Below are 27,753 nucleotides of genomic sequence, written 5' to 3'. Positions count from 1 at the left end.
ACAGTTCTTACATTTTCCTTTTGTTTGTTTGTTTTCTGTGGGGTTTTTTGTTTGTTTTTGTGGGTATTTTTTTTGTTTGGTTTGTTTTTTTGTTTTTGCTCTTGAAAGCAGCTGTGCTGTTTGAAGGGTCAGCTCTTCCTCTGAGAACATGCCAGATGAATTTCCAGGACTAGCTTGCCTTCCCAGTGGGTGTATTGCTGTGCTGTGCTCTCCAGACATCTGCTGTTCACCATCCTGCATCTCATAACTGCACCAGCAGTGCTCAAAGAATATCCTTGAGCCAATCCTGTAAGACTGACCTGTCCACATCCTCCCAAATTAAATCTAAAGCACATCCATTACAGCATAATAAAGAGAATAGTAGGGTGCAGCTAGATCCTGGAGAGGCTGAGGAAAGGGAAAGCAGAATATAATCTTTAGGCACAACGTTGATGCGCACCCACCCACAGGGAGCTGTGAAACTTGACCCACGTTAAGGATCTCTGAAAGGGTGGAGAAGCTTGAGAAGGAAGTGGCAGAGCTGAAGGAAGTTTTCAGTCCTCAGAAGTGCTGTTGGGAAAGCCAAGGTAAGTAACAAGAGTGGTATCTGTTCTTACTTCCCAGGTACAGCCTATTTACTGCAGAGATCTGTGGTCTGCACTAATTTGTCAGGGTTGTTGGGGTTTCTCCTTCTCATGGTGTGGTGCCCTGGATTTTGTGATTCATGTAGGTGGGAGGGTTCAATAGAGGATTTTCTTGAGGACAGGAGGGTGAAAGATGAAGTAGGCACTTCTAGTTGCCATCTTTTTCTTTCTCAACTTTGCCTCCAGAATTTTGCCATTGCTGAGAATGTCTTTTTACCTTCTTGTTGATAAGTGACTAAAAGAAGAGCAAAGTTTATGATGATAATGTTTTGTGGGGGCCACTGGTTCTGCCTGGGATCACAGATTTATACTGCATGGCCTCTAAGAAAAGATTTAACAAACTGTTGTTGTTCAGGGAGAGGAGGTGGGAAGTCCTAAGTCTTTGCTTACGTGAAAAATACAGGTGTATGGCAGATGAGAATAATGCACCCTCCATCTTAATAATATCCGTGGTGAGAAATAGTTTAAATTACAATATTAAGGTTTAGGTTAGAGGCTGTGGAAAACTTTCCAGTGGACTCTCTGGGGTGGTCATGGAACCCACATTCCTGCTGACCATGGACAAACATGTTGGAAAAATCAAGGCTGGAGCTGGTCCCTTCTTGGACCTGGGGCAGATGGACAAGGTGATGCCATCAGGTCTTTTTCAGTGGTATTTTTGCTTTTCCTTTAATGGCCTTGAACATACCTTTTCTCTACCTGTCTAATGCTGCCTAATTTTTTTCTTGTGTTTTATTTTGTCTCATCCATGTATCACACTTGCAGTTGTGCATTGTGGTGTTGTTCTGGCCGGGTGTGCCTCACTGCAGTTGCCATGGCAATGCTGGGAAGTGTGGCTGTGATGAGCCTTTCCTGGTGAGGATTGCAGCCTTCAGGTGTGCCTGGAGAACTGTAGCAGCAGTGGGATCTGTGGCACAGCCAAAGAGGTCTGCCAGTGCCACAAGGAGTTCATTGGACAGGACTGGAGTGAGAATCAATATCCTAGGGATTGCAGTGGCAATGGGTTCTGTTACACAGGAGTGTGCTACTATTACAATGGCTTCTTTGGCCTCAGCTGTTCTTAGGTAAGGCACCTGAGAGTTACTTCTCTCTTCATTCTTGCAATCTGACTTTCCCTCTCTCCTTCCCATACACTTTTAGTTAATCCTGTAGGTAAGCCAACCCTGGGATCACCATGGTGAGTTTGCAGTTTCTGCTAGCTGATTGGTCCTTGTCTTCAAGAATTGCGTGGGAAACACTGTGGAATTGGGGAGAGGTGAGAATACATTTAAAGATGGTGCTAGCAGCAGCCTGTGTGCTAGCTGAGGGAGAGAGCAAAGTGAGCCTGTAATTAAAGAAGGAGACAGAGTTCATTTCTTGACATACAAATGAGACATTAGAAGGTAAAATTGTTTGCTGCAGTGTGCACTGCTTGCTGATGAGGTAGTTGATTGGATGAAACCTGTGAGACAAAGGGTGTGTAAATCCTTTTAAAAGCCTCCCTTTGAAGTGAGGTCATTGGGAAATTGTTCCTTATCCTGCTTCATTACAAAGTAGTAGGATTTGCTTGAGAACACCTTGAGGAGTGTCCTGCAGTTGCTTCATTCTGCCTCCCTACAGCCAGAGGCTGGTACTCAAGTACTAAGCCTTTTGCTCTGGAAGCACCTTCTCAGCATGGCACTCTTGATCTAATCTTCCACAGCTCCTTGTGAAGAAGTAACCAGCACACACACTGAGGCAGGTATTGCTCTGTGCAGCTTTTCAGTGACCTTCTTCACAGATCTGATCTGCCCTGTATCATCCCTCATGTATCAGGCCTGATCTGTCTGCTCAGAGACTCACCTTTTAAATAAAGATTATTGGTTCAAAACTTCACTCCTGGCATTTCCACATTATTCAGGTGTGGCTATCCAGCATTCTTCTCTCTCGTCTGTAGGCTGAGAATTGCTACTCAGGAGGCAGCACCTTTATAGAGGTGGCGAGCAGAAACAATTTTGTCAGAGAGCTGTTGCCCACTTGTTTTCTCCCAAAGGGCTGTCTGTGTTCAGCTTTGGATCCTCTTCCTTTCACAAAACCTTCAGTTGTTTTACAGGCCCTGAAAGTGGCCCTTGTTCTCTGAGTGAGCAAGGGCTACAGAATTAATGCATGTAGCACAGTCCATCTTGTTACTGTTTCTGAGCGCTACACCTCCAGTCCTGCTTAAAAAGTCCAAAGGAAAGTGGTTCCTATCTCAGCAGCTGTAGCCGAGTGCTCCTCTCCTGTAGATGTCAAATTATCTTTTCTGTTCCAATCTGGGTTAGATTTCTGCATCCTGAGAGATATACACTGAGCACTGGCTTTATTTATTGTTATTAATGTGTTCTTTTTTATGTGTCTCAGATCATGAAGTGACATTTTATGTTGCCATGGTAACTGGAATATCTGAACATTTAGAAGTTACTATGAAGCATGCAAGAGTATTATTAATGCTTTGCAATTCCTTCTGAAGGAGAACTAGAGTACAAGGACATGTTGAACAGCAGAGAGGCAGCCACAATCATCTTCTGAACTCTGCTTGGACAAGGAATAAAGTCTACCCCATGTATTTAGATACTTTATTATTTTACAGAAAAACTGGATTATTTAAATCCAGCTTCTATATCACAAGAAGAGACAGGGTGAACAGTCTCATATTTTGTACAAAGTTTTCAATGAAAGCAATGGTATGCACATAGTGAGGGTGGGTTTGGTGAAAGCAGTGAACTACACATGGGAATGAATGCTGCCTTTCAAGTGAGAAGAATCTGATGTTATCTGGCCTCATGTTGCTGACACACGCCTTTTTACAGGCACTATCTATATGCTTTGTTATCAGTTACAGCCTTGCTGTGTTGGTTTTGCTTTCCCTGGTTTTTGGTAGTGGGGGAGCCACAGAGGTGGCTTCTGTGTGAAGCTGCTGGAAGCTTCCACCATGTCTGGCAGAGCCAGTCCCTGATGGCTCTGAAGATGGACATGCTGCTTGCCAAGGCTGGGCAATTAGAGAGGTTGGTAACGCCTCTGTGATAACAGATCTAAGAAGAAAATCAAAACAAAGGTGGGGACAGTTGTAATTTTCCAGCTAGAGAAGAGGAGGAGGAAAGAATGTGTGAGGGAAACAACACGGAGACACCAAGGTCAGTGGAGAAGGAGGGGGAGGAGGTGTTCCAGGTGCCAGAGCTGAGATTCCTCTGCAGGCTGTGGTGAGACCATGGTGAAGCAGCTGTGCCCCTGCAGCCTGTGGGGATCCACAGGGATGCAGAGATCCCCTCACAGCCTGTGGGGATCAGTGGGGGATGCAGAGATCCCCTCACAGCCTGTGGGGATCAGTGGGGGATGCAGAGATCCCCTCACAGCCTGTGGGGATCCATGGGGGATGCAGAGATCCCCTCACAGCCTGTGGGGATCCATGGGGGATGCAGAGATCCCCTCACAGCCTGTGGGGATCCATGGGGGATGCAGATTTCCCCTCACAGCCTGTGGGGATCAGTGGGGGATGCAGAGATCCCCTCACAGCCTGTGGGGATCCATGGGGGATGCAGAGATCCCCTCATAGCCTGTGGGGATCCATGGGGGATGCAGAGATCCCCTCACAGCCTGTGGGGATCAGTGGGGGATGCAGAGATCCCCTCACAGCCTGTGGGGATCCATGGAGGATGCAGAGATCCCCTCACAGCCTGTGGGGATCCATGGGGGATGCAGAGATCCACCTGCAGCCCAGGGGGGAGGTGTCCATACCAGAGCAGGTGAATGCCTGGAGGAGGCTGTGATCCAGTGGAGAGAAGAGGCCCTGCTTCCAAGCTGGAGCAGCCTGTCCATGGAGCACTGCACCTGTGGAAGAGTGACCCCACCACAGCAGTTTTGGGAGGACTGTGTGCCTGTGGGAGGGACTCACACTGCAGCAGTTTTGGGAGGACTGCTGCTTGTGAGAGTGGAGCCATGCTGGAGAAGTTCATGGAGAGCTGTCTCCCATGGGAAGGGATCTCACAGCACAGCAGGTGCTCCTCACAGAACAGCTCCTCTCCCTGAGCAGCAGGAGAAAACCTTGCATGATGAACATGATGAACCAAAACCCCCATACTCTGTCTCCCTGTGCTGTCAGTGGGAAGGAAGGAGGGGTGGGGGAAGAAAAGGTGTTTTTAAGGGCTTATTTTACTTCTCATTATTCTTCTCTGATTTTGTTAGTAATACACTCACTTTATATCTCCAAGTTTAGCCTGCTTTGCCTTTGGAGTGCTTTCTCCTGGTCCTTCTATCAACTCATGAACCTTTTGTTTAAATTTTTTCTTTTCTCTGCTCAGCTGTAGCAGGGGAGGGCGAGTGAGCAACTTTCTTGGGTGCCTGGTGTTTGGCCAGTGTCAAACCACAAAACTTGCTAATGAAAGCTGGTAGACTGACTGATCAGCTTAGCATGAGCTCACTTGTAATTAAAATCCAGTAAACTTGATGGTAAACAGATATTCTGTAAAGACTGCTTTCAAGCTATGCTTCAAGACATTGAGTAGTTGTCTCTTGGCAAAACAGTTAAAGTATTGTTGGTGTCCTGAAATGTCTTAAGTGCAGCAGATTTGCCTAGGTCTCCTCCAGGCACCAAATATAAAAGTTTCCATCAGTACTCAGTGAGAAAAGCTCATCTTTCTGCCTCTTCTGTGGAGTGGCTGCACTCCCTAGTTTTGGAGACCAGTTGACATTTTGAATTAACTCTGACAGTTATAGGAAAAGAGGGCTTAGGCTTGTCTTTCTATTCCTAGATGCATTGGTAGGGAGAGCTTTATGAGACAGTTTTCTTCATGCCAGTGTGGGTTTAGAAGCTGGAAAGAGTCATCCAGGAACTTGTATTTGTTACAGGCTGCATTATTCATTTGTATCTATCTATGTATTGTATCAAATGATATGCCATTGAGCAGAAAGAAATGGTTAAATCCAAGATGACTATAGGATGGGAGCACCAGTTCTACATTTTCTTACTCAAAGTAAGTTTCAAAAAATTTCATGCTTGGCCATGTGGCAAATGGTGATGCTCATTGCAGTGTTTGTCCTTGTTTCTCTTTTAGTCCTTGCTTCCCAGAATATGCAGTTGCTGAGCTCCACAGAGAACTGCCTGTCTGTCAGCTGGGATCCTGTGACTGATATGGATAATTATCTCCTTACCTATTACCTGTCTTGGTATGAAATGATGGTGAAACAAATCCATGTGCCCAAAGTGCAGCTCAGCTATGAGATTGTACTGGTGCCAGGGTGGAATCTCACAGTGTCACACTTCCATCAGATGTGAAGGGGATTGCCAGTGAGCCCAAGCATCTAGAAGCAAGTACAGGCAGGAACAGGTAGTATTATTTGAAGAGTCAGATGTTGTAAACCCTTAGATTTCAACAAGTGAGGGGAACTGCGTGCTGGAGAGCACTTTCTCTTCCCAGATTAGAGTTATGCCCTTGTTTTCTGGGGAATCAGTTCCCAGATTTGGATCATGAGGGCTGAATATATTGCAGATTTCCTCTCTTTCCATTTCTCTTGTCCAAATCCTACTTGATACCTGTGAATTCCAGGGAATTTGTAGTGTTGCCTGCTGCAAGAAGCAGGAATGGAAGCATGCAGGATAAAGGTAGCATGTTACTAAGAATAGTGCACTGTTCAACTGGATGCAGAAAGAACTTTAAAGTAGACAGGATGTCATGCCTAGATACTTACTGTCCAAACATGTCTGCAGTAGTGAGTTCTCCTCATAGTCTCTTCCCAGGACTGAATGAGCATGATCCTGCTGAGGTTAAGAAGATGTGTCTGTAAAGACTGTGTATTTGAAGCAGTCTCTTGAGAACTGAAACATCCTTTGGTTAGCAGCTGGTACTATGCTATCTGCTTGTACTTGGCAAAGACAGGGAAAAGCTTGGTGATTTTGATGCTTTTCCTGCTTCCAGCACAACAGGTGGGAACTGAGAGCCAGCAAACACCAGAGCTGGACTGTTACCATGGATAAAACTAAACCTGTTGAAGTAACAATTGTGCTTTCCTTGCTTGACTCCTCAATTTGGCTGAGGAAAATGTCTTGTGTCTCAGAACAGGAAACTGGGCAGGGAAGGAGCATTGTTTACTGACTTTTCTGTCTTCTATTTACCTTTTTGTGCTGATGCTGCTTCTCTACATCTCTCTGCTGTCTTTCCCGGTCCAGTCTGCAGTCAATGCCATCTGGGTGCCAGAGGAGATGGAGTACTCCCTGGAAGTGGAGTGGGAGAACCCATCAACAGATGTGCATTGCTACAAGCTGAAGTTCAGATCCCCAGTGGAGATGGATGAGAAGCAGGTCATGGTGCCCAAAAGCAATGACCCTAAGAGCAGATATATCCTCACTGGTATTTGTGGGTGTTCCAAACTGGGCAGGAGCAGGAAGTGGCAGGAATGATTAACTCAGACTGAGACAATTCTTCTTTTGTGTGAATGTCTGGTGAGATCTGTTTGGGCTCCCCTATCACATAACGAGGGGTGTCTCCACAGGGAGAAAGCTATGGTCTGTAAATAGCGAGTTTCCAGGCATATTCATTCATTTAATTCTGTCCTTGTTAGGAAAGAAGTGCATTCTTCTGTTTCAGAGTTGATATTATGGAAATCCCCACCACAGAGCATTGAGCAGCAGTCAATATGCCTGCCCTAAGGGCAAGCCTAGATCAAAGGTGCTATCAAAGCATTGAAAAGACAAAAAGAAAGTTGGATAGAAATCTAAACTTTAAGTTCCCCTCTGTAAAAAATCTGGAGCTGGATAAACTAAACAAAACAGCTTTCTTTAAGAAAAAATGCCATCTTCCCTAATTGTTGGTAATGCTCCCTTTTGTTCTTTGTAGGCCTGAAACCTGTAACAGAACATGAGGTCACTGTCACACCTGTGAAAGATAGCACAGAGGGGAAACCATCCTCAGTGACTGGCAGGACTGGTATGTGGAAAGTTGCTTTTACTACAGTGATGTTACTGTAGGGTTTTGGGACAAATCTTTCAAAATTCCAGCACAAAAGGTTCATAATTGACTGCTTCTTCATACATGATCTGCAGCCAGGTCTGCTTATGCCTTGTCTGAGCTTGTATATTAAACACTAAACCCTAAGCCTAGCTCAGTCTTTTGCTTTAATTTTTTACAGTAACTTCACCCTTAACTTGACTAACAGCTCCATCCAGACACAGGATAAATGTAGTGAGTTGGTCTCTGTATGGAATAACAACTCTGTTGGCTAACTGACTGTCTTAAAGAAAAGTGGCAGAAGATTTTTGAGCTATTCTATTGCAAAAGACACCTTGAAGAACTTTAAACTCTCATTCTACTTACAAGATTCTGGAATTTCTGAAATTCATCTCTTACAAAAGGGTAGGCATGCTGCTTCCAAAGTCAGAAAAATTCCGTATCAGGCCTGACATTTCTGAGGTTGTTGTGTAAATTGTTCTATTAAAATGAAATTTATTTTAAACATCAAAACCTACAACCTCCACATTGTCATTTTGGGGCTATTCTTCTGCCCTGTGTAGACTCTGGTTATTTGGAATGCCCTTGATTTGTGTTTTCAGGCTGTTCTTGACAGACATGGGGGCTGCAAAGCTTCTTAAAAGGAAAATAATAACCCAAATGCTCATATTCTTATGTAACCCCTGGAATTTAGGAGATGCAAATAAGCAAATACCAGCTACTTCAAGATCTACCACCAAGCTCTGATTCATCAGCTAAAATAGCAAAACCTTGGGGGAGTCTGACAGACAGGTCTGCAGGGAAGGCAGAAAGGGAGGAGCAGCAGATGGCTAACAGTGGAAGCAGAGAAAGGGTAGGCACTGTACTTGGAGCTGGGAGGGGGCAAGCCAGAAGGTTGATGCCAAAATGATTTTTGCTTTTATATATTCTTCATTTATTTGTAGCTCTGTAGACTATTGCTGTACAGTTCTATAGTTCCTGGCTCACACCAGCATTTTTCCTACTCTGATAGACAGACAGAACACATTCCAAAGGACCCAATCCCAATCTTGTTTCCTCTTGGAACCAAGGACGAGCTACCCTCACAAGACACTTTCCTGTAAAAAACTGTAAGAAGAGGGGCCCCAGAAGAGTTTGAACCAAGGCGGGGGGGAATTACCTCATCACCTCTGTTTCTAATTGGTGATTCTTGTCAATTATGCTAATTTGCTAAACTTATAAAACTGTATTTGCCCTATGTGAGGTGGGCATTTTTCCATACTTGCCCCTAGAGGCCTCCAATTAAAGACCAGCTTTTATATTACCTCCTATATTAACATTGCCTGAAATTGTGTTGTTTTATTTCTAGATCTTTAAGGCATCTAGGTAAGCCTCAAGTTGGTATATGTGGAAGGCAAGACAGGTAGCCTGCAAGCTCTGCCTGCAGAAAGAAATTGAGAGTTTCATGTAAATGGTAGAACATTCTTTCTTTCTCCTGGTTTCTCATGGATGCCTTTCTGCAGAGGCTGTTGGGGGAAACCTAAGTGAGTATTTTGCTGGTAAGGCAAAAATAAAGGAAATGTGTACATGGAATGGTTTGAGTTTGAAGGGACCTTAAAGATCATCTAGCCCAATCCCCTGCCATGGGCAGGGACACCTTCCACTATTCCAGGTTGTCCTAAGCCCCATCCAACCTGGCCTTGCACACTTCCAGGGTGGGGCAGCCACAGCTTCTCTGGGCAACCTGTTCCAGTGCTTCACCACATGCCCAGGGAAGAATTTCTTCCTAACATGCCATGACAGGTTTTTTAGGGGTTTAATTCAACTGGACATAGCTAATCCTTCACTTTGAAATGCTGTCTCAGCCCAACCGACCTGACAGCCGACCAAAGGACAGAAGATACCGCCACTGCCTCATGGAATAAAGTGGAGGCTCCCTTAGACAGGTACATGGGGAGATACACCTCAGCTGATTGAGACACCAAGGAAATACAGGTGGGCAGTGCAAATGACATGATCACCTTACTGGATCTGAAGCCAGACATGGAATATGTTGCTGACATATCTGCTCAGAGAAGGGGCCCCAGAGGAGCAAGAAGGCAAGCACCAGAGCTGTGACATGTGAGTTGTAGCAGCAGGTTGGTTCATTGTCTCGAGCCAGCCCATGTTCTCACTGGGCAGCTCCTGGGCCATGCAGGGAGTTCAGTAGTGAAAAGCACTGCATATGCAGAGCAGCACAGCCCGTACCCAGCTGCAGTGCAATCAGACCTAAAGAACAAACTTGATTTTCATACCACACAAGAAAATAATTTGCTTGGTTTTTCTTGCCACAGATGAGCGTCTCATACTGCTAACGAGCTGAGCTGTGATTATTCAAATTCCCAATTCCCAGCATGTGCTGCTCTAGGGTGGCACAAACAAGCCTCAGCATCTTTCATTAAAACGAAAAGTAATGTATTTTCATCTCACAAAAGAGCTGAGATTAGTACATGCAGGTGGGGAAATCACAACTTTTCTGTAGCTGATGTGTGGTAAATCACAGTGCAGCTAAGCTGGTATGTGGTAGATTACACTGTGGCTGTTGTGCATTTGTGCCCTGGAATTTAGAGCCTCCAGCAGAATAAGAAATGCTGTTCCATTAATTTGAGAGGCATCTGCAAGACCTTCACTTCTCAGGCTGCTGAGATGTATTTAGTAATTCAGTGAATTAAAAAATCTTAACCAAAAAACCAAAAAAAAGTTGTTCCCTGTAAAGGTCATGGGTGGTATGGCTGTCCTCAAAGGGCCACATTACTGCAGGCTGTTGTGTTGTGATATGAAACTAAGACTTCTGAAATCTTGTGTTGTGTTTCCGTCTGAGAATTGGACAGGGAAAAGAGTGTAACAGTAGGAAGAATTAGAAAGTGACAGAGAGCTGCATTTCATAGATCCTGAGTAGGTGATTTGGGGGTTTTTTGTTCTGATTCCCAGAACAACTCAGGCAAGATGATGTTGTGATCTTCAGAAAGCAAACGCCAGTAGCACCATATTCTGCCTGGGCTCAGTGTCTGCCTGGGCAGTGGCTGTGCTTTTGTTGCTCCCAAAGAAAGAGCCCTGATCTCATAGCTGTGAGGAGGAGACCTAAACCCCAGCTGAAATACCTCAAAACTGGGCACCCCCCTACTTGCTAGTTCAGGCCCATCCTTGGCAAGAAGTAAAGGATGAGAAGGGGTAAAGGGTGGAAGAAATCAGCAGGGTCCATGAGGGGAAGGAGAAAGTGTCCCTGTTTGGACACTCCTGTTTTTCACTCAGCTGTTCCACAGAAACCAGCAGCCTGTCTCAGCCAGTGCAGGGCAGAGGGATGACTGACCCTGCCAAAGCTCAGCCACCTCAGCAGTGACATGCAGATATGGTCACCAATGTGCCAAGAGTGGCAGAACAAAATAGAAGCAGTTAGCACACCTATTTTATCTTCCTTGCAATGTATCCAGCAGTACAAAATGATTTATCTCCACAAATATCCAGGGGTGACTTGCTTAAGTAGTGGCTATACACACTGCATGGTCAAAATACAGTTTACAGCTAAAGATAAAACTTCTGTTAGATTTACCAGTTTGGGCTGGAGAGAAAAAAAGAAGGAAGCTTTTGGATACACAAAACCGCTTTTAGGTCTTTACACATAGAATCTTTTCCCAAATTTCATCTGTTTTTCCAAATGTGTTAGTCTAATGAAACACACTACCTCTGGCTGTAAAACTTGTGTTGTCTGTGTCTTTAGACCATTGTGATTACCACAGCCCTATACTTCTAATAAGTTTTTCTTAGAGAAATTGACAGCCCAACTGTCAGTAACAACAAGCATCATCACAGAGAGATTCTAATTACCTGGAGGTAGTATAAACAGGTCATGTTATAAATACTAAGAAGGATTAGGGTAAACAAAGTCCTTGCAGCAGTGTCTCTTATGGGTTTGTGTAACCTTATTTTAATTGGTTGGTTTGTTTATCCTTCATCATGCAATAGGGAAATATTCAGCTCCTTGAGATGAAGAAACTGAAGTGCAGAGAGGTTAACAGCATATGGGCCACGTTTCTTTGCAATAGAATGAATAATCATGGTTCCTCAATTGTTCTCATGTTGCAGTCCTGGTTAAGGATGTGTAGTGATCTTTCTAATGTGTTTCCTGTTTATAACAACACTATAAATCTGAACATTAGAATCCACTGAAAGTGGTGGCAGGCACAAAACTCATCTCTAGGTCAGGAACTTGCTGGAGGGAAATGAATAAATGTGTACCTGGGTCACCCTGGCCTCTTAACAAAAGAGCTTTGGTTGTTCTCACTTTCTGGACAGATGACATGTGTGTGTTCTTTGGAGGCTTGTGACCATAACAAAACAGGAAAGCAACAGTATCATGCTCTGTAAGGGCTTTTCTGTCCAGGTCAGGACTGGCTGTGCTGTTTCCCAGGAAAGCATCTATTAGAATTAAAGACAGACCTTTTAAACCACCTCAGACCTTGTCACCTTTCAGATTTGTGGATCCAATCAACGTATGATCAGAAATAGGACTTGAAAAATGAAGAAATTTGAGGGGAAGCAGTGTCACAGGTGACAACACAGTCTGAACATGACAGCCTGTGTTCTTTGCTTTAACTGTCTCTGCAGAAATCAACAGCCTGGCTCACCTGGCTGTGCCTCAGTGCCTTACCTTGCCTTGCTGTGCCTCTTCATCGTCAGTGCCAAGTGTGGTGATTAGCCATTGAGATCCAGTAAAGCCACAGATGAGTTAGTCCTTGTCATCCTTTGTTTCCTGAGAATAGGAAAAGAAAAAAATTTAAGGGAAGGGTATGTGTCTTTTTACTCTGCACTTTATTTCATAGTAATGGACAGCACAACGAGTCTGGTAACTCGCCAAGTGACAGAGGACTCAGCCACCATCTCCTGGGACAGAGTCCAAGCTCCCGTGGACAAGTATGTGGTGAGCTACACTTCTGCTGGTGGGCACACTAAAGAAACAGAAGTGGGGAAGGACAGGAGCATTACCACCCTTCCAGGACTGAAGCCAGGCATGAAATTCACTATCCATCTCTGGGCAGAGCTGGGGAGCAAGCAGAGTAAGAAGGCAAGCACTGACAGGTAATGTGGGCAGAAGGGAAAGGAAATGGGATGGAAGTTGTGTATCAACCCAGGCAGGCATCGGGAACAACCACCAAACCATGTCTGAAATGCAAAGGGTAAATTTATTTCAATACTTCACTAATTGGAGGATCCCAAAGCAACACCTGGGCAGAGACACACAGGCAGGTATGCCAGCACCATTAGGCTCAGTCCCATTTTTCAAGGGTCCATGCATGTGTCATTTACCTGAGCTTTGACCCCCTCTCTTCCAAGATAGGAAGCTTAAGTTGGTGTGAGTGCCTCCAAGTCTCTCTCCAAACACCTATGTTATCTCTGCACAGAAATTCTGCTTCTCAAAACAGACAGAGGATAAACAAGAGTAGACATAATATATGGCGTTTCCCACACTGTTACTCTTCAGGCCTGGGCATTCCCAGCTGCAAGGTCATTGAATGTACCATCCTCCTCACGATTATTCCACTTTCAACCCTTTCCTCCCAGCAGATGGATCCTGTTTTATTATTATTTAATGTTTTATAACAGAGTACTTTTTGCATTGCTGCACAGTGGTAGCCCCACTTAAATAATTAAATTTAGTATTTAAATACATGCATACAGGCTACCCATAACAGAGACTGCTGCTGTAGATGATTATAGAAGAGGCAGATGTCGTAATGCAAGAGTGATGGCAGCTGATGGTCCTTCTTTCACTAGTTCTTAATCAAAAGCATGCAGTGCTTCATGTGCTGCTATCAAGCCTAACAATAGCAGGTTTAACAACCAAAATGAAACCACTTCAGAATTGGAGACAGCTAAAAATAATGGTTTGCCCTTTGACTTGTGACCTTAGGCCAGTCCTAGGAGACTGCTAAGCAAGTTTAAATTTATTCTGTTCAGTCAGCCGTAAGGACTGTGATGTACTGAGAACATCTGGGGTTACACTAAATCCACTGACCTTGCTAATGTACTTTTTCTAGTTTATGCATTCATCTGGTGTGAGATAGAACAGTTGAAGCTTGGATATTGGGCAAGATGCCAAAGAGTTCCCTACTGTTTACCAAGATCAAGGGCAGCTGATGGGGACAAATCTTGAGGCTAAAAGGCTTGAACCTATCTGAAACCAGAAATTCATGGAGAGTTTCAGCAAATGAAAATATTTTTTTTCTTGAACAGGCATGAAATTGAAGGCACCTGGAAATTTTGCATGAAGTGAAACTGCAGAGAGGGAATGCATTTAACATTAGTAGTGATTTTTTTTTAAAATATCTGCACAAAAATAAATGATACCTCTGCTAAAATAATACAACTTCTGAGGAAGAAAAGAATACATTTTCTCATTCAAGGTGCTGGCTGATTACTCCCTGGCATTAAAACTGGTTGTGGTAGGGAGCTGCCCTGTGGTGGCCCCCTGCACCCATGGGAGCTGCCAGCTGGCCTTTGAGGGCAGTGCTGTGAGACTGCAGCCTCTGAGGCTGCCCTTCCCATCCTTTGCTCCTTAGGATGGATTTGGTACCTCTTAGCTCCCTCTCCTGTCCAGCTGGAGATACATATGTAGTGAACTTGTCTGAGGAGGTTTCTGAGTTGTTTCACTTAAAGCAATCGTTTAGTGCTCTCCCAAATGAAGCACAAGTTCATTAGATAAAGGACTACTGTTCAAGTCATGAGCCTGGTGTAAGTTGCTCTGGTTGTAATGAATGGACAGCATTTTAAACAATATGGGCTGTGAACTGCAGTGCTACTGTCCATGCTCTTATATTTGGTGTTTTGATTTCTTCCTCTCTGCCTTTTTATCTGCTTTAAGCAGTAGCACTGTGCATGAGGAGTGCAGCATTTCCTGGGAGGAGCCAGCCTGCTCAACTCTTCTTTATCTAAGACAGACAAAGCATGGCCTTGTGTTTTTCTGTGGCCTTTTCACAACTGCATTATTTCACTGATGCATTATAATTTTTGTTATGCTTATCCTTATTCTTCAAGGCCTGGGAAGTTTTGTAGCCTGGTATATACAGAAAGGACAGACAACAATGTGCCCATAGTCTTCCAGGGAGATCTGTGGAAGAGCAGAAAATTGAGATAAGTTATTAATTTATAGTTTGATATAAACTCAGGTGTGCTTCAGGGCTGGAGCACTCTTTCCTGGAGACCAGCACTTCCCACCAAGGACCTCCTCTGTACAACTTGGAAAGGCATTAAAACCATACTCATCAAATTGTTTCCTTAAGATGTTCCTAAAATATATAGACTATAGCAAGCACAGGATGAAGATTAGGGAGAAGCTGCTTCCAGTGTTTCTACTTTCAACACAGATTTAAAAATTGGATTTATCTTGAGGGAAGCACTGCAGCCCCCTTGTTGGCACCTCATAAGATGTTTTTTGACAACTGCTGTTAACTGGCATTCCATTAAAATAATTCTCTTCTTCTCCTTGTGCTGACCTTGGGCAGTCTGGCCAAGTCTTTGATGCCAGTGAAGGAGCTGGTATCCCATATCCAGCACAAACTGAACTGTAAAGCTCTGGGTTTCTTTATATTCCTGTGTTTACTAAGGAAAACTAAACAATAACAACAACAACTTTGAAGTCATTCTTCATCTGCAGTAGGGGAACAAAGGGTAGAGGCTCTCAGCAGGCCACATTAGAGATGTGCTCCAGGACTGGGGCATAGAGCCTAAACCTGTCTGTGAGTGCTCCTCAGAGATTAGCCTGATGGAGACTCCTCAGGCAGACATGTGAGGGGCTGTGGGACACTGCACAGCTGAGCCAATTGCCAGGCTCACAGAACATGCCAAACCAGATCTGTAGAAGGTTTGTAGTGTTTGGTCTGGGCTTCTGCTCCTTGCTAGCTATGAAGGCCACTGGTTGACTTTCAGGCAACTGCAGTTCAGCCCAAGACCTGCACTGCAGTTTGTGTCTCATTTATGCAGTGGTGTAGCAGGACTCCCCCTTTGCCATGGAAGAACTTATCTGTTCTATCAGCTGGTGCAGAGCTCAGCTCATCTTCCCCCCCTTACAGGAATCTGCTAATTGGTGAGATAACCCAAGCCAGACCTCTGTCCTGTAGTGAGTTATTTCTGGTACCAAGGAGGTAGAATTCCCCGCTGACCATAAACATCTTGCCTTGAGAGCAGATTGAAGGGAGACAAGCCTTGAATTTCTGACTGACAGACTTCACTTTACAAACTATAAAAGCTACACAAAACTTTCACAAAGGAGAAGTCTTTTGCAATTCCTTGGAAACGTGTGGGGACATCTCCTCAAGGCTGGCCCTGAGTTACTCTTTTGGAAGCTGAGTGAAAGGAATGTGTGACCCTACCATCAGTTGTTGGTAAGCTATGTTGATTCTTAATCTATATTATTTTTTTCTAGCTATAATACGGGTACCTTTATGTTGTGCACTGTTTTATATAAATCTACTAGTAGTACTTTGTTTTAACCTGTGTAGAAAGTAACTCTGTTTAAGGTATTTTGTCTGTTAATCTTCTGTCTATTCAATAAATAACTCATGTATACTAGATCTGATTTGCTGTTTTCAAGAACTTGTAAGCCAGGGCAGTTTAGGTGCAGGTCACCTGAATTTAAGCTGCTGACAAAAATCTGAACCTGAAGCAGGGTTTGTCTAATGCTTTCACTCAGTCCACAACAAATGGAAGTTGACTTTTCTTTTTGCATAGAGATTGATCCTCCCAAGAACCTCCATGTATCAGGTGTGACTCATTCTACTGGTGTAGTTACCTGGACTCCTCCCACAGCACAGATTGATGGCTGTTCTCTGACCTACCAGGGCGAAGATGTTACAAGCAAAGTACAGTGAATTTCTCAGGCCTGTAGACCCCACTGAAATTACCTCTGTGATTATGGGCTCTGCCAGTAGGGACTTGTGTGTATGTGGACCACAGAAATTTTGAGTGGGAATCTATGCCATATGTGACCCAGGGAGGGAGAGCTCAAGGAAGGCAATGTGCTGCTGTCATGTGTAGAAGGTGTGGAGGGACTTAGTGACACTGGAAGTGTCCTAACTTCCCAACAGATCTTCAGGTGCCAAAACATGGTTGTCTCTTCACTTAGAAAAAGTTATTACCTGGAAGGACAGCACCCACCAGGGGCAGGGTGTCCTCAGTGTCTTAGGAGTGTTTCTTGAGACCTTGGTCCCAGTCTTCCTTCCAAGGAGATGGACTTCATGTTTCAAGGGTGGAGGGTGAATTTGCCTATCTGAATCCTACAAGAAAACCTTTTAAATACATATGGGGCTTGGTGCAGTGTGGTCCAGAAAAGCTAAATACTGTTCTGAGTTGGGTTGTGCTTTGATCTCTTGTCACTTGGCAGGAAGTACATCTGGGTCTCAGCAAATGATTGCTTGTGCTAGAAGGGCTGGAACAAGGAATGAGGTACACTGTCTTTTTGATGGCCTACAAGGGAGATTGCCTGAGCAGAAAGAGCGCAGATTCTCAACAGGTAGCAACTGGCCTTGGATATTGCAGTTTTCCCACGTGCTCTGCAGCTGTTGTGCATCACAGCAGAGATCAAAGACAGAGTTTGTGTCCTATGGATGAACAGGGAAGCAGTGATCATAATGAAACCAACTGGCAAATCAGTGATGTTATTCCTGGCTGGGTGTTTGTTCTCAGCCACACCATCTGGAGGCTTGGGAACACGGTGTGACTGTGAGTGGAGATCGCCCATGCTGGCCACCAGTGCTGGCAAGCCTTGCTAGCCACATGCCGGACAAAACCTGCTGATGAGAGGCCAGTGAGCAGGAGAGAGGATGATAATGCAGGAGATCTTTCTGCACATCCTAGTAATGGCAGGGAACGACAGTGTAAATAATCTCAGGGCCTTGGGTAGCTGTCCAGGTTGTTCAGAGGTCAGAAAACACACACCAGAGTGACAGCAAATCAAACATTTCATGCCAGCGTGCTATGAGAGCCTCTTGTACTGTGTGAATGCCCACAGGGGTTGCCAATTGTGGATTAACTGTGAAATTCAGAGAAATTAAAGTACCTTTTCCTGCCACTCCCACTTTTACAAACAAGGGCTCCTCTTCCCACTCTTATTGAAAGCCAAGGCTGGGTCTTTTTGTATGGATAGGCAGTGGCAGGACACTGATTTTAAACTGGCAGAGGGCAGGTTTAGATTAGGTATCAAGAAGAAATGCCTTACTTAGAGGGTGGTGAGCATTGGCACAGGTTGCCCACAGAGAATGTGGCTGTCCCATCCCTCAAAGTGTTCATGGCCAGGCTGCATGAGGCCCTGAACAACCTGATCTAGTGAGTGGCATCCCTGCTGTAGCAGGTGGTTAGAACAAGACAAGCTTTAAGGTCCCTTACAACCCAAAGCATTCTAGGATTCTATGGTTCTGTCTCTTCAGCCTTTGGGGACCCTATCCGTGTGCCAGCTCCCAGGCAGTGGGAAGGCCAACAGCTGCTACCTGCTGATGCAGCTGGGCCCTGTGTGAGTGCACAGCAGGAGCTGCTGCTTTCTGTACTTCTGTTCTAGTACCCTTGTCCATAGGAGCTTCCCAAGGGGTAGTGCCTCCTCCTGCTTTGCTGAGGGACAGTTTTTCCTGCTCTGTTCACACAGTGAGCTTCCTCTACCTGTATCCCATGGATTGCAGCCAGATGCAGCAGAATAGAAATGCCTCCAGTGGCATGTACACCATTTACCTGAATGGGGATGGCAGCAGGCTGCTGCACATGTACTGTGACATGAGCACTGATGGAGGCAGGTGGATACTGAGTGAGGCTCTGCTCCTCTTCCTGCTTTTTGATAAATGTAATCACATGGACATGACACAAATATTAGTTGAGGCTCCTTTCTCTCTGCTGAACTCCTGTGTTTCAGCTCCTTCCTGAATGGAGTACCATGTTTTAGGGAGGCTGGTGGATGCTGAGGTACCCAACAGTCTAGGGTTATGTAATGTCTGTCAGTGTTTTCATTGCTGGTGCTGTGAGCATGTACCTCGACTCTGGCCACACAGGAAGTGTTGAATGACTCAAAGGAATCTGAAGGCAGAAGCACAGATGCTTTGAGGTGGGGAGTGTGTGCGAATGTGGAGGAGTAAGGTCTCAGGTTCTCTGATAGCAATCTCCCTAAACAATCAGAGGAAAATACTACCTTTTTCACCTTTCAGTGATACATGATCTTCTCCACTGAAATAAATTGTTGTGTGTTACTGCCAAGCCCCTCTGATCTTGGTGAAGTTTAGAAACCCAAATGCCTTGTGGATCTTGTCTAAGCTTGTTTTGTCTAAGTGTTCAGATCATGCTTAGATCTGTGGGAAGTAAACTGTAAAATTTGTACAACTAAGTATTTTGCCACAGTGTTACGTGCAGCCAGAAAATGCAGTGTGTGAATCAGGGAATCCAGCATTAAATAAGGCAAAGTTTTTGGAGAAAGAGCCTTTAAATATTCTGGGAAAAATGATGTTGCAGTACAGCCAGTTTTGTGCTGGTTATTTGTTTTTTCTGTCTCTTGCCAGGAACTGAGATAAGACAGAACAAACTTGGAAAATTGTCATGAAGCCTCAAGAAGGGAAGGAGGAGGCAGGAAATAGTGATTTAACCAAAATGGTCATGGAGTGAGAGACTAAAACAGCAAAGGTGAACTGGCTTCCCACTTTAAAGAGTAATTGTCTTTTATTTCTAGGTTTTGACAAGCTGCACAACCTCAGGAGCTGCAGCTCCATCTGCTACGAGCTCTGTGGATTTGTGGACAGACAGGGAATCTGTCTCTGCTGTCTATAATTTCTTCCAGGTTGCCTCAAGGCTGTCACTAGGGAATTACAGAGGCAATGTTGGCAAGGAATGCCTTGTACTGGTGCTGTCTCTGCCCAGGGAAGCAAATGCTGGGACCTGTGTATTTGTTTTGTCGGTAGCATGGGAGCTCCATAGGTCAGGATGAATCAGATGTGGTTCACTTTGAGGAGGAAAGTCTTCCTAGGGAGACTGAGGGGAGTGTGCCCATGGGCCTGTCTCATGCTGAAGACAGGAGAAAGAATTGCTTGTTTGTAGGAAAGAGAGGGCTCTGACACTCAGGGAAATGCCTGAAAAGGCAACTAGAAGTTTCCATGAGGTAACCTGTGCTGATGGGGCAGCAACTTCTGGGGCTTCCCAACTGAGAGGGAATAAAAGTGTCTTTTATTCAGATGGGAGTTTGCTCAACAGCAGTGCTGGCTTCTGCCACTGGTAAATCCTTACTATTGCTGTTGTGTCCATAGTCTTCCAATTATCCTTTAATACCCTCTTGCCATAAGGTTTAGATCTTCAGCTGGGAGGATCCACCCCTTGGACATGCCCTCTAATAGCAGTGCTTTAGAGATTTGTGTCCAGACCTATCCTGTGCTGTGGCTTCTCCCCTGACAGGCCTGCTGTGACCCACCTGAAGGGTGGATAAGCCCTCAGGCTTAGCAGCTGTAGTAACTTACTATCTGTGTCTTTGATCCCTTCTTTTAGAGGTTGCAAGGACCTACCACAATGGCTGGAAGTTCGCAATGTGGGACAGGGACAATGATGTGGCTCTCAGCAACTGTGCCCTGATGCACCAGAGCGCATGGGGGTAAAGAACTGCCACCCAGCCACCCTCAGTGGGAAGCACAGGGAGAGAAATCACAGGGAGGTGAGCAGCAGAGCTGGTGTGCTGATTATTTCTTCACAGCCTGAAGAAAACATGTGGAGGGAGTGTCTTTCCTTGCAGGAGGGATTGCCCTCCAACTCATCTCATTAGAAAGCAAAATGATCCATAACAAAACTTACAGCTCTTGCTCCCTCCTCCCTGGATCCAGAGGACCTGAGCTCATGGCTCCCTGCTGCTTGTGGGCAGACATACATGAGGTGGAGCTGTCTTGATCTCTGAGGGCATCACCTAAAGGAACACTCACTGTCTTGCTCTGAGCAAGCACTGATGCTTGCTCACTGTCTGATGTAGCCTTTCCCTTGGTTTTTAGTGCACACCTTGGGGTACATCTCGCTGTACAGGCTTAATTTGGGATTGAAGATGGTTCAGTCCTTTGTGTTCCAAGCTAGATAGATGTTTGATCTCTATTAAACGTGTTTGAAAGACTGATTATAATTATAGTGTCTGCTTATTGGAGGGTTAAATGGTATTTGAAGTGGGCAGTGGTAGACTCCTAGCACCTGGTCTGAGCACTTTAGTAAGAGAAATTCCTTGGTCTTCTCCCAGGGTGTGAACTGGGAGTCATGGAAAGGACATGAATTCTCCATCTGTTTTATGGAGATGAAGATTCATTCTCATTCTTCCAGTGATAAGCCAGTCCTGGGGAGGAGGAAGAAGTCTTTATCAGAGAAGAGGAAAAGGTCAGGGCTTAAATAGAACTCTGTGCAGAACAATACCAAATTGATTCAGTATTTCTTAACAAAGTTTGATTCAGACAGCTTTCTCCAATACAAAGGAATCAATAGCTGACCTGTGTGGGACCCAAGGACATCTGGATCTGCAGGTCAACCTGCTACCAGTGTTTGGAGCTCCTGGTGGGTGATGTTCCAGAGACTAGGAGGGGGCTTGTGGGGGCATCATGCTTGTAGATACTCTGGTTGGCTAAGCATGACAAGGACCTGCTTGATCCAATACATCAAATTCTATGAACTTTGTGTAAAGCAAGCCTCAACACATGTTGTTCTTTCTGAAACCTGGGCTGCAGATTCTTCTTAATTCTGTCCTTCTCTGGTGCCATCCACTTCAGACTTACAAAAACAAATTTGAACCTACTAACATATAATAGCCCCCTAATTTACATCAGAGTGAATTTTTCTGAGACTATCACCTCTCCCTGTTTTGGTCTGAAGTCCTCCTTGTTATTTGGGCACATTCCCTATTCTTCCTGCAGAAGTGGGTTTTGGGAGATACTTCCAGTCTGCTGGCAAGGCTTATTAACCCATGTGTGTTCTGTAGACTGGGTTCCAGTGTCACATCTCTGCAGGCTAAAATCTTACTATTTTGCTTGTGTCATGTTTCCCAGCCCAGAGAAAAACCTAAGGAGATGTGTAGTAGATTGGTGTTCACACTCCAGGGTGAGGCCCTGAACAGGGTGAATGTAAAGGTCTACCCTCCTCCAGGCTCTGCTCACCATCCCAGACCTGCCTCTCTGTACTGCTTGCTTACAGACAATTAACCAAATTCCCCATGCAACTGTTCCATCTGCTGCCTTCTGCTTTTTCATCAGCAGTGTGGCAGGTAGTGATGCTGAAATGATAACACTTGTCTTCCACCCCTAAAATGAGCATTTCTTGGAGTTAAACTGATCCTCTGTGCCTCAGTGCATGGTTTCACATTTGACTGCTTTTTTTTTTTTTTTTATTCACAGCCATAAAGGTGAGGTTTATTTTTTTTCCCTGAGAAGATATTAAAATTCTGGACAGCCAGCTCCAGCCAGGGAAGAAGTATGATCTAAACAAACGATGCTTGCTCAAAGGCTTCCTTGTCTGAGCACACTGGGACATGGTTGTCCCATGTCTTAATGGCCTTTTCTATTGCAGTGCTAAGCTGAGTAATATATTTTAAAGAATCCTTCCCAGACTTTGGAGAAAGCAATAAAATCCCAAATAAAAGAGGTCATTAAGTATTTCTGTCTTCTTTGCTTTGGGTGGTAGAATTTTTTTTCTTCCTGTTTAAGTATTTTGCACCAAGTGTGGAAGCATACCCAGGCCTGGAGTGGGACTGTGCAGCTTAGGTCTTTGGGGTGTGCTCCAAAACAGGGATGGGGATTGTGCTGTCTTTGTGACTTAACTCTGTGAAGTGTTTAACTGATCTGTGCTTGTTAGGACCTGGCTGAGGAGAGCCAGCTAGAGAGTTGTCTCTCAGAGGTGAGGACTAAATTCTTCACTGTACTGTCAAAGTTGTGCCTCTTGTGTGGACAGGTGGGCAAAGACTGGTCTGAACTGTTTTAGGATATCCAAGCCCTGGTTTGGGAGAAGGAGGAGACTAATGGTGAGAGGAGTAGAAAGGAAAATTGCACCTGAAGTGTTTTGCAGGCTCTGTGCTAAGAGCATGAGAGAAGTACATGGGAGAGTGATAAGGGCTCTTTATTGTGAAGTGTTTTCTCCCTGTTGCCCACTTGTCTGTAGGCAAGGACAGATTTTACTGTTATTCAGCTAAAGGGCTCAATGAAGTCATCAGGAAGGTGACTGAGAGAGAGAGGAGGACTAGTCTCACACACAGGCACTCTAAACATTAAGTATATGCTCTAAAAAACAGCAGGCGTGATTGTTACCTTTGACTTTTTCCTGCGCAGCAGCAAAACATAATCCCATTCTAAAGCTGAACCCCACCTGGGAGCAGGGATTCTTCTCTTAAGCGGTATAAACTCTGTTTTTGAGCTAAAGGCAAATGAGGCACCGTATTTGCAGTTTCTGAGGAGAATCTATCTGTCACTCCTAATGCACCTCTCTCAGCAGGAGGGGCAAAGTGTCAGCTTGCTGCTGGAAAACCATGGCAGAAAGTCAGTATTCCCGAACAGCCACAGGATGGCATTGTCTCGTCATGCAGGAGACACTTCCTGGTATCCAGCTGGCCTCTGTGAAAGGACCTTTTTGGGGTTAACTAGAGTCTGGGAGGCTGGAACTGCTCAGATAATGCAGTTTGTTTGCCTTGAGGAACTGGCTGTTCTGGTTTTGAGGCTCAGGATGGTCGGGATAGTCCCATAAAAATGTCGTATCCCTTTACTACCCTTGTTTTGCTGTAATATGTGGCCCTGTAACAGTGATGCTGGAGAGCCAATACATTCTCAAAACCTCTGCCTGTGAGATCACTTAAAAGTTTATATACTGATTTGTGACATACCCGGGGCAGAATTAAATCCCTGAAGGATCCTCACTGCATTGGCATTGCTGTGCTGATGAGGATTGTCCTGTAGCTGGGTCCTACCAGCCAGGACCCATCTATTGTGATATATCTGCTGTTTCTGTGACCCCAGAGAAATGTTACTGTATTTACCCAGGAAGAGAAGGGAGAGGATGCCTCTTCCCAGAGATTCTGTTTTGTTGTGATTTGGAGAGAAGCCTGAAGTGTCTTACTGCACTGGGAACTTGCTTGGAAAGCAGTGCTGTTACTTTTGGTCGCTGTTCTATGCTTTGTTGGCCAAATAAATGGTGGAATGGTCAGTGAGGATCCAATTCTTCTGTCATAGAGAGATTTAATGGGTATTTTTTGCTTCCCTTCAATCTTTAGACTGCTAAACTTCATCTCAGCCACTGCATATTTCTAACCTAGGACCCTGGAACTATCCTTTCCCCTTGCAGCCCAGGTTACCCAAGAACACCTTGCCCTAAATCATGTCTTAACATCTGGAGAGAAGCAAGAATCTCCTTTCTTCTCCAGGAAGTGGGCCTCTGCCTTTTCTAGCTGTTCATCACTATGGTCCTGTACTCCTTTTTCACCAGTCTTTTCCACAGCCTCAGCTTTGAGGACAAGGGACAGCTTGGTGCCTCATCTGGCTGAGAAGCAGGTTTTTTTTTTTTTTCCCGCATGAAGGCAGAGCTCCATGGTGTAGGATTTGAGAAGGCTCTACCCAGCAAGCTGCAAACACCATGAAATATTTGTCTGATAAAAACCAGCTGGGTTTAACTAGTCCATGCTGCTGATCCTCTGTAAGAAAAAAAACAAACCTGCAGCCCACCTCCCACAGCACAAACACACCTTTTGCTTTTCCCACTACTTCTTGCCCTTGGGTAGAGGAGCTTGGCTGTGCTCATTAACAAAGCAAGGCCATTAACTTAAGCTGTTTCTTTAAGAAAATGTCTCTAAGCTGCACAGCCTCTGCCACTGAGCTTTCCTCTACTCTTATCTAGGGCCAGGACACAGGTACAAGAAAGATTTCCCCAGGAAAATAAACACATGACTAAGACATTGAGATACAGTGTTTGTTTTCAGTTTAAGGGTCATTTACTTTTAGTTTAAAAAAAAATTGCACAAAAATTTTGTTGCTGTTCCCTGTTGCATAGACTTGTTCAGGAAGATTGAAGGTTGATACTGAAATGCAGTTTTGGGAGGCAGGGCTGGGGTGTTTGGAGAGCAGGGACTGCAGTGGAGTTTCTGTATGGTGCATGTCTGCCCCCTTGGTAACGTGATTGCTGCAGGGTTTTGCTGGTGGGTAACAGGTTCTAGTGCACCTCAGGCTGTTGCTACTCTTTTGCTTTTTCCTTCAGAAGCAGACAATTCAGTGCATGGTTCGGCTCAAACAGTGGACACCAAGGAAGACAGTCCCTGTGCTTTAGGGAGTGTGGAGGCTCAGACCATCCACTGGTCGGATGAATCAGGGCAGGGTTGTATCTTGGTCCCTCCCTGCCCAACCCAGGGCTGGTTTGAATGATGATTTTAGGGAGCTCTTGAAATTCAGACCTAGCTTTGAACTCCCCAAAGCCTGGATCTGGAGATGTATCTGATATAATGCTCACATTTTCCTGGCAGTTCTCTGGTTCTTGTAGCAGTTGGTTGCTCTCACCTGAAGAGTCACTTGCTGTGCTTCCTGCAGGAAGCCCTGCAAAGCCATCTCCACACCAGGCAGGCTGTACTCTGACAGTGCTTGCTGCCTCCGTGCCCCTGCTTGTTTGGCTGAGCCTCTGGCCTCCCATCGTGTTTACCTTTACTCTGATTTTTTTTGATTCCTCCAGGCAGCACCACCCTGCCTCCAGGGCTGCTGATGCCTCTGGATCACAGCACCTGCATGGTCTCCTTTGGCCACCCGGTGAGTGTGGAGGCAGGAGGGCTGAGAAAAGCACTTGGATGGGGAAAGGAGGGGAGGAAGAAGGAATAATACAAGTGCAGTTCTAGTTCTCCAGGATCTTGGCCAGGCTGGAAGCTTGGGACAGAGATCAGAGCTATTTCTGCGTTTCCTAGCACGACATGTGGCAAATCCTAATTTTTATACCATTTTATGCTGCTTCCTGTTTTGGAGCAGAACAGAGTCACTAATTTCGATGCTGACAAAGCAAATTGGAATATAAGGCACATATGGGGTCAATTCAAAGGGCTGTGTGAGGAGGAGCCCGGCCTTACAGCTGTTCCCAGCACAGCTGCACGCAGCCAAACCCTGTGACATGATGTGACCATCACAGCCCTGCCTGCATCAGACAAAACAGGCTGTGCTGGGACTGGGTGGCACAAGCAGCTGCTTCCAGCTGGTGGCTTTGTCCTCCAAGTGAGGGGAAGGTGGCATCACCCTTTCCTGGGCTGGAAGCAGCTGTGCCCAGCAGCTCAGTCCAGGCTTGCCCACGTGGGTTTGACTGCTTGTTCCCCAGATGTCTGGCTCTGGCTGGCAGCTCTGGTCTGCTCCAGCAGCTTAAGAACTGGAAGAAAATGGAAGGAAGACACCCAGTGTACAGACAGGGCAAAACCCAGATGTGACGAGGCTTCTCATCACACACATGCATCCCTCAATGGAAAAAGAGATGGGGGAGACAGAGCCTGGTGGGGCAGAGAGTGGGGAGCAGAGGAGAGTCCCAGCTCAAGGGACATAGGATGGGAACACAAGCCAGGGTGGGGTAGGTGGGAAACATAGCAGGGATGAGAGCTGTGTGTGGTCCTGTTAGCTGCTGTGCCCAGCTGAACCATCTTTCCAAGGACGGAGAGAGGTGCATAGTCTGGCTGGATAATGTATCCCTGTGTAAGGGGTGACTGTGCACATGGAATTTACTTTGCTTCTGCAGCACAAAATCCCAGAGCTGGTCAGCCAGACAGCCATACAGAAACCTTCAGCATGGCATCAGCTGGGGCAGCATGTGCTCATGGGTCTCTGTGTGTATGACACGTGGCACAAGTGCTGCAGGGAGAGGTGACAGCTGAGTGTGCCAGGAAACCCTGTCTGCTGCTTCAATACTGCTTCCATGTGCCTGGCCCTGCTCCAGAGGGGCCTTTGGTCCTGCTCTTCTTTAGTAGTCATTCAATAAATAACTCTAATGCCCTTAGCTAAGCTTTTACACAGCCTCAGGTTGTGTTTCTGCTCTTGCAGTAGCATAGTGGGCTCTTTAATGGCAAGTTTGTATAAAACAGTCTTTCAAGGAAGATGTTTTCTTAAGTGCTGGTACAAAAGGGCTGGTTTGGCAGCCTCCTCTCTCCTTCCTGCCTCTAGCCTAGGTGGCAAGGTGTCCTTCTGCTGTGCTGTCTTTGGGTGGTGTCTGAGGTCTCTAAGGTTGGGCTGAGGGCATCTAGCTTCAGGGGCTCACAAGTGACTTTGGTTTGGTTCCTGGGAGATGGCACATCTTTGAGCTGTGGGGTAACTTGGCTTTCTTTGTGCCTCCAAAGCAAGCTGGGTTTGGACGAAGTCTAGGCAGTGAAGCTGTGCCATTTCCATGGCAGGACAAGCAAACGAGGTGTGTCTGTGCCTGCTTCACTCACAGCTGTCTGTGTTGTGCAGGGGGAGTGTACAGGTGGCTTGGTCCTTGGGTGAATGTTGTCCTGGGAACCTTGTCTGTGCCACAGCGTGTATGCTTGCAGGTGAGTGCAGAGGGAGAGCCTCGCACCCTGTTCGCTGTGTGCCAGCCCCGTGTGTGCGCGCTGTGCTCGTGGCAGGAGGTACGTAGAACATGGTGGCATGTCACCCTTGTGTGCTCACCTGTCCTTTGCAGGGGTCTCTGCCCCAGGGCATGCTGTCATGGTGGGGGAGAAGAGGCTTGCACAACCTGTGCCAAACCACCTTGTTTTCTGTTGGCCCTTCAACATGCTGGGCTCAGCCTGTGTTGAAAGTCACCATAAAGTGGCAGCAGCTTTGGTACCTCCTCGCCCCTCCTGGTGCACAGGTGAAAGGAATGGTAGCATCTCAGAGGAGAGGACCCATCTGCTAGATGGGCAAGGAGGGTCTCTTGTCCAGCAAGAGCAGCTTGGGCTGAGCTGAGATCCACAGGTCCTCTTCATCCTGCTTCTTCTTCTTCTTCTTTTTCTTCTTGTTCCTCTCGGCATGCAGCTGCCCATTGCTGCTGGGGCTACCTTTCCTCGTGCTTTCTCTCTTCTTTCTGCAGAAGCAGCAGTGGCAGCAGATGAAAATGAAGGCGATGAGGACAACGAAGGGTAGACCCAACAGGACGGCCAGGCAGACGGTGTTGAAGATGCCTTCCTCGTGCTTGGTACGGATGAGCTCCAAGATGGAATTAAAGAAAGAGCTGATCTTCTGCTGCAT

At 45.7% G+C, this 27,753-nt stretch overlaps 2 protein-coding genes across 2 annotated transcripts; one reads left to right on the top strand and one right to left on the bottom strand.

Annotated features, from left to right (window-relative positions):
- The first annotated feature begins 80 nt into the window (after window positions 1-80).
- LOC111932479 (tenascin-N) lies at window positions 81-25,677 on the top strand. Its single transcript, XM_086841937.1, is given in 23 exon segments — window positions 81-399; window positions 402-566; window positions 1,348-1,473; window positions 1,476-1,685; window positions 5,546-5,841; window positions 5,844-5,931; window positions 6,776-6,964; window positions 7,451-7,544; window positions 9,406-9,598; window positions 9,601-9,661; window positions 12,400-12,655; window positions 13,811-13,846; window positions 16,266-16,434; window positions 16,956-17,073; window positions 18,195-18,370; window positions 19,253-19,326; window positions 19,328-19,416; window positions 20,081-20,179; window positions 20,182-20,243; window positions 20,808-20,941; window positions 21,949-21,956; window positions 25,253-25,326; window positions 25,540-25,677. Coding segments are annotated over 23 exon segments (3,099 nt in total). The 5' UTR covers window positions 81-155.
- Window positions 24,502-27,753, bottom strand: KIAA0040 (KIAA0040 ortholog). The gene has a single exon (XM_023931696.2). The coding sequence runs from the start codon at window positions 27,751-27,753 to the stop codon at window positions 27,418-27,420; it is 336 nt and encodes a 111-aa protein (XP_023787464.1). The 3' UTR covers window positions 24,502-27,417.

This window comes from Cyanistes caeruleus, chromosome 9 (assembly GCF_971803275.1).
Source record: "Cyanistes caeruleus chromosome 9, bCyaCae1.hap1.1, whole genome shotgun sequence".
NCBI lineage: Eukaryota > Metazoa > Chordata > Aves > Passeriformes > Paridae > Cyanistes > Cyanistes caeruleus.
Note: the sequence above shows the minus strand (reverse complement) of the source record. Positions and strands in the feature narration are given on the sequence as shown.

Coding starts and splice junctions, on each gene's coding strand:
- KIAA0040 (XM_023931696.2), bottom strand. CDS start 27,753: ATGCAGCAGAAGATCAGCTCTTTCTTTAATTCCATCTTGGAGCTCATC.